Source organism: Quercus lobata, chromosome 5 (genome assembly GCF_001633185.2).
Source record: "Quercus lobata isolate SW786 chromosome 5, ValleyOak3.0 Primary Assembly, whole genome shotgun sequence".
Lineage (NCBI taxonomy): Eukaryota > Viridiplantae > Streptophyta > Magnoliopsida > Fagales > Fagaceae > Quercus > Quercus lobata.
In genome coordinates this window covers 69,005,713-69,012,680 of record NC_044908.1, presented here as the reverse complement: position 1 = coordinate 69,012,680, position 6,968 = coordinate 69,005,713, and the positions used below count along the sequence as shown (strand labels likewise).

At 35.2% G+C, this 6,968-nt stretch overlaps 1 protein-coding gene across 2 annotated transcripts; it reads right to left on the bottom strand.

Annotated features, from left to right (window-relative positions):
- Positions 1–219: 219 nt before the first annotated feature.
- LOC115992111 (scarecrow-like protein 13) lies at positions 220–5,491 on the bottom strand. Of its 2 annotated transcripts, none has more exons than XM_031116173.1 (2): positions 5,385–5,491; positions 220–2,431 (listed from the first exon to the last, which is right to left on the bottom strand). In XM_031116173.1, the coding sequence occupies exon 2, from the start codon at positions 2,180–2,182 to the stop codon at positions 506–508; it is 1,677 nt and encodes a 558-aa protein (XP_030972033.1). In that variant the 5' UTR covers positions 2,183–2,431; positions 5,385–5,491; the 3' UTR covers positions 220–505. The 2 variants fall into 2 exon arrangements, with proteins under 2 accessions (XP_030972033.1, XP_030972034.1); XM_031116174.1 differs by having other exon boundaries at positions 220–2,434; positions 5,385–5,466.
- Positions 5,492–6,968: the final 1,477 nt, after the last annotated feature.

The following is a 6,968-nucleotide window of genomic DNA, read 5'->3' as shown; positions in this document are numbered from 1 at the left end:
GAGTGTTAAAATATGATACGGCTATGACATGTTTGTTCTACTTGTAGCCAGAAAAGACACAGCAAAGGAATGCAAATGCTCTCTCTAGAATGAGGAACTAAAGAAAAATATACACTGAAATAAAATATCAATGGTCTTATAAGTTAGACCTCCCCATCTGTAACCCCTCCCTTTATTTAAGCTCCAATTAACTCAGTATTAATATCTGCTCTCTGAAAATACTAGCCAAACATAAGACTGTTAAAGTCAGACATACTGATAAGTATTGTTGCCCTTAACCGAGAAATCACAAGCCCAACAGGTATATCATAATCAAGTGCAAGTATGAATCAGTCCTATTCTCTTTCATTCTTAGGTAGACATGTACAGTGAATTTAGAGATTCATCTTCATGCTCTAATATAACTCAATTCTATGAAACTACAAATACCACCATCTCTTATGCTCTAGAAGTCGTAGAAAAAAAATACAAAAAGAAGATTTACAGAATTTTTGCTAAGCAATCATCAACACCTCCAAGCAGAAGAGGTTGCCATGTTTCTCTCCAGCCAGCTAAGGTAAAGAGCTCCATCCCTCTTTTCGAGTCTATAATTCTCATGAAACTGCTGCTTCAATAGATTGTTAACAATGTTAGTCACAGAGGTACTCAATGGGTATAGAGTAAACCCTGCCATTGAAAGTCTCCTAATCCACTTTCCTAGAAGTTCATGCCGTTCAACCCTCTCAGCATTCTCACAAGCTATCATGTTGACTATGTCACGAGCTACACAGTGCTGCTCAGCACTGATACGCTGTTTGTCATTTCTTGGGCGAGCCACATCAATCGATTCAAACATAGCTGTATAATAGTCCAGGGTCTCCAGGAACCTTGCGAAAAATGGGGAAGTGTTGGTGTTGGACTCTTGCTCAACGATGGTCACAACCTTGGGTGACAAACTTTTAACTAGCCTCAATAGTCTGTCCCTGTGATTCTGTGTGCTCACACTCTCATCTGGCATGTGGTGTAACACATAAGGAAAATTAACAGCCAATGCTTCCCCAGGTTGAACGTTAAGATTTTCTTGCACAACCTCACAACCAGACATGGCAGCATTATGAAACTCAAATGGTACTCTGCACGACTCAGCATACTTTGTCAGCCTCTGCTTTATAATATCAAGCCCTCCGCCTCGAGCATGAAATGATTGGGAATCATCAACACCTGTGATTCGTACAAAAGGGGGCCCACCAGGCCGACGTGCAAGAGAATAGATGAGATGCTCCCACTGTGTGCCCTGTGCAATCTGGAAATCAATGATGTGGATTCTGGGTTCATTTGCCATAACTTCCTCAATGACAGCATTTGAAGACTTGTAAGCAAATTGCCAGTAAGGGCAAATCTGATAAAGGATAGTCATGTATGACTTTAGTTCTGAGCTTGTTGGTTCTACAGAGCTTGTTGGTTCTACACACTTGAGGGCTTTGTAGATGGAACTACCCGAGCGCTCTAACCTTGCTCTAAGCCCTTCCAACATGTAAGCACCCAAACGTTGGATTGGCTCGCCAGAGACTGACACTTGCTTTCCCAATAATTCCATCCAATCAACTGCAGTTGTCATATCATCACGGGATATAGCATCTGCACAGTAAATGAGCCCCTTTCTCAGGTCTAGTGAGGGATCCATTTGCACCAATTGATTCCAATCACACCCTGACACAAAAGTGGGTTTGTGAATCCCACTATTGGGACAGTAATGGCAACTGTCAACAATACCTGATTCAGAACCCAGCAATGAAATTTCTATTTCCCTGAGCTTGTGCTTGAATTCATTGCCATTATCAGCAACAGAAGAGCCACTTGCTGGCGATCCATATGTATTGTCAGGGGAATGATGTTGATCTGACAGGCATGACTGAGAAACTTGAGGGGAAAAGGGACTTCTGTTAGACAAAAAACTAGTGGCAGAAGGGGAATTGTAGTCAATATAACCAACAGTTGCTGGGGACGAATCCAGTGTGAAAAATTGAGGTTGTTCCGGGTAGGGTTGGAAGGAAACAGTTGTTCCTTGGCTGCCAGTATCTGGGCAGACATTGTTTTCTATAATCTGGAAATGCTGCACACAATAGGGATCAATTTCTTGCAATGGCTGGTGGTACAACCCATGTAAACTGGAAGAACGATGGTGTTCCTGGGAAGTTTGCATCTAAAATAGGAAATTATTGACTTAGCCAAGAAACAAAATGGAGAGTAGCCAGTGAAGCTATAAGTGTTCCCAGGACTTCAAATCACTCATTCATTGAATCACAACATACAGTTAGACAGTCAATCTTGATAAACAGTCAAGTATCCGTGAAGACTATATAAAAAGCTGGATGATTTGTTTGCCAGCAACAGCCTCAATCACCAAGTATTTCTGCTATCGTCAAGAAGTGAATTTTGAAACCAATATAATCTGCTAAAAAAAGAATATAAAAAAAGGATCAAACACGATTGCAACATTGATTTTGAAGAAAAAAGATCAAAGAAAAGGGATCAAGCAAGAGCAAGCAAGGATCACAAGAATAGCAATGTAGCTATAATTCCACAGAGAAAATGATGACACCAGCAACCAACCAAAACAACCCAAGCTGTGAAGGAGTCCCAAACCAACAACTAGGGAGCATAACACCCATAGCACAATGCCAAGTTGGCAAAGGTTCAAGATAAAAATGGTGGAAGACGGTAGTTCCATTTGACTGTAAACCAAACGGAGTAACATTGATATCATCGTACCCAGAAAATGAGGAGAAAAGGTCATGTTCAATGAAATCTCCAATTTCCCACCTAACAGATGTAAACCATAGTATTTGGAACTCCTTTCTGAATTACTGTATAGTCTAACACTGACTTAAATGCAATATCCAGGTGCTTTTGCAGGATAAAGCATGCAAATCATAGCTCTCGTCTATCTTTTAAGTCCATGAAGCTTTCTATAGGTAAAACATCACCAAACAACCAATATCCTGTTTAGTCACCTCAGCAGCCATACTAGACAAACATGTAGTTCAGTCAATATAAATGCAAATCAAAAAGACAACCATAGACTCATAGAGTCCAAAAAGACATGAATGATTTAAGAAAAAACACTACAAGATTACAGTTCAACTTTAAGTTGATCCAGCAGGCACAACTTTAAAGGATAAAAATATTACTAGCCTCTCAAGCCTCAAGTAGCACGCTTCTGACTTCATTAGGGGCACATTTTTCCACAAGTCTAGTCTCAATACTTTTAAGTTCACAAACGAAAAGGACACAGAAATTGAAAGATAATTCTTGTCCCAACTTTCTATGAAGAGTGAAGACCATTCAGGAGTGGTTCCACATCTCAAGCCCTTACTACCATTTAAGATGATACATAGATGTCCTTGCACTATGAGCTCTCAGCTCTTATTTGCTGCTCAGGCTATAGTGGTTCAGGCCCTACCTAAAGTTAAAGCCTGGTTAATGATCATGTATAGTTTCCCTAGTCAAGTCCTCCTTCGGACTAGAAGTTTAAGCCCCCATTCATGATCAGGACCATTGGATTGGCATTGATAGCAGGTTGTTGAAACTTTTTTCTACCAACATTAATAAAAATAAAATAGCAACTAACACGATAAAGCCATCACCTTTTTTTCCCTGCTTTTGAATTTTTGGCTGGGTAGTCATGTATTTGCCAAGAAGATGCTAAGAGTAACTAAAACGTTTGACCAAGGAGTTGGTCAGTTGAATATGATGAATCAAATGCGACAAACTTCAATTGAGACAGACTTAGATAAAGTAGATGATTGACTTTCACTATAATGGGTGGAAATTTAAAAAGTAATGAACGACACCAGAGAAAAATATTTAGAAGGTTTAGATTTCGGGTACATTTCTACAAAGAACTTCGAAGACAATTTCTGTACACAAGTCTAATTAGCACCTATCCCATGGACTGTCACAAAGTAAATACATCAAATAGAGGGTGTTATGACCCGAGATGAGGGGTTGGATAAGTTGTTATTTGAATTAGAAATATATATAAATTTAGGCTTAGTGATAGATCTTTATCAGAATAAAGTAGTAGTAGATTAGTATTGTATTGTTATTTGCTTGTATTCAAATTGATTCCTATGTTTTAGGATAAGATTAGTCCCTATGTTTTAGGATTTGCTGATGAGGTTATCTAATCCTTGGCTATTTATGTAGGGGAATTGCATAAATGAGAATATTTTCTGCAGCTAAGCCACAAACTACACTAATTGGCCCCTATCCCATGGAGTGTCACTAAGTAAATACATCAGATAGAGGGTGAGAGAGGTGTTCCACAAAAAATTTCTGCATCTAATCCAAAACCTAAAACTATGAGAACTTTAACAATCCCAAATCCACCTTCACTACTTAGGAAACTTTGGAAGCTGAAAGCCAAACAATAGAATCCACAACTCTAATACCTACTCAATTTTCCCCAATATCAGACAAGTATTAAGAAAGAATTTAACCATTTCCATAAACCACTTAACTATTTATTTTGCCTTTGTGTATGTGTCGGTGGCTTAAGCCCTTACTGTGAAAGAATCTAATATACACTATAGCTATCTAAATCTAAGTCAACTATCCATCTTAAGAAAAGAAAATAAAGTCATTAACTTTTTTTTTTTTAAGGAAAAAAAAATCACTTTATGTAAGAGAGGAAGAACTACAGCTGTATCTAATGAAAAATTTACCTCAGATGACAAAGAGGGTGGTAAATCCTATTATATCACACCAAGTTCGTAAGTAATTAAATTTGTAAAAGGAGTAAAAAACCTACAGGTTTTTGTTCAACTTGAACAAAATGAATCCATCACTAGATCAACCTCAGCTGTGAGCCAAAAAGTTTCAATTTTTGTTGAGAAACAAACCAATCTCAAGCCAATAACAACCTCCAATGTTGAAATCCCATATTACTACATAAAACACATCCTTGAATAGCCATCTCAAGATTTTCAATAAAGGAATTAACTAATCAAATTTCAACAAAAGAATAAACAAATGCAAATTCCATGTTCAGACGCCAAATTGGAATTCAAACCAACAAGAAGAAAAAAAATAAAAAAATAAAAAAAGAATAAAAAATTTCCACCTTTTACAAATTCAAAAACAAAACCACATACCCAAATCATAAAATCATCAACAAAAACTGCACCCCATAGCTTATAACCAATCCAAAGTTAAAAACAACAATAACCCACCTCCACAAAATCCCAACAGATGACCCAGAAAAAGTCTCCACCCACAGAAAACACTCCAAAATTAATGAACTCATAAACAACTTCAAAACCCACATATGAAACCAAAACTACTACTACAATATATCAATGGTAAAAATCAATGAGTACATAGTGATTACACACATGACATACCTTTGTCAGAACTCTCAGCACACACAGGTTTTTTCGCTTTATCTTTGAGATTCCTCAATCAATACCACAAACTTCAACCGTTCTGTCAGCCTCCAGTAATGATCTACTTGCTTGTTTTGAGGTTTTTATATAGAGTTTTTTTAGCTATATCTGCAAAAAAAACAATTGCCCTCAACTGCTCCCTTAACTACAATATTACCCTTTTATAAGTGGTACTTGTCTTTTTGAAAAAGTGTGCACCTTGTTGAACCAAGTGACATTTCTTTATTATTCATTCACAACTTGGGGTTACTGGTTACCACTTACCAGGAAGGCAGGAACTCTAGATAAGCGTATGCAGAATATTCTATACTCGGCTAAAGTTTTTAATACTATACTTTGTAGACTTTTTATTGAGTGAGTCACATTGTAGACTGAAATAATTGAGAGCAAAACTTTCGACTTTATCAAAAGAGGAAAAAAAGAAGAAGAAGAAATGAGATTAGTAGTCGAAATTTAGGAACCTTCTTGGGCAACTAATAATCCGCATGTAGCTTTCTATAATCGTGGGGGAATTGGAATTAGTACATGGGGTTTTGGGTTGGGTTTCCTTTTTTTTCTTTTTTGGTGGAGATATCCAAACATACCATTGTATTAAAGGTTTAGGTTAATTTGATTTCAAAAGTATAAGACTAATATAACATAGGTCTTGTTAACAAGCGTTCGTTAATGAACTATTTTAGAAAAATTTTAATATCATTTTCATGTGAAATATAAAAAGAGTGGTTTTAGTACTACATAAACCACCACAAATTTTGTCACAACTATCTTACTTATCAGACTATAACTGGTTGCCTGTAGCACAAGTTGTGCCATTTTATATGGCCTTGGAATTTTTCATATAAAAAACTGTTATAAAAATAAGTTTATTTTTTCATTTTCCGTAAAAAGTTTCTAAAAATATTTCTTAAATCAAAATTTTTTTTTAAGGCATTGATTAACTTTTCTCATATAATATTGAAATGAATGATATTCTTTAGTGATGTGCTGTTTAATATGCCTCATGATTTCATAAGTATCTTCCTTTTAATTATAACCAACAAATAGATTATTAAAAGCATTATAACAACAAATTTTTTTTAAAAAAAAAGAGGGATGTAGAAAAATTCTTTTTTTACATTGTAATATTCATGTAAAGTGTACATTGTAGTTAAAAAGATCATACATTTTTCTCAAAGTAACAAATATTAGTCATATTGTAGACGTTGTGTATAGTTTACATTATTTACATTGTATTATTCATGTAGACATATAATTGTCCTTAATTCAAATAAAAATATTTATTAATTAATTGCTAATCCATGAAATGAATCAACAACAACAAAAAAAAAAAAAAATTCTATATTTGACATATATTTAATTTGTAAGTATTGATTACAAAAAAAGAAGAAGTTAAAGTAGTGAATTTGTTACAAAGAACATACCTTTAAAAAAAATACAAAGAATATACCTAATTTAATTATATTTTTTCAATCAAAACATTTTTTTAATTATATTTTGTATAATTTTTTTTTCTTTTTACAAATACTATATAATTTCATTCTA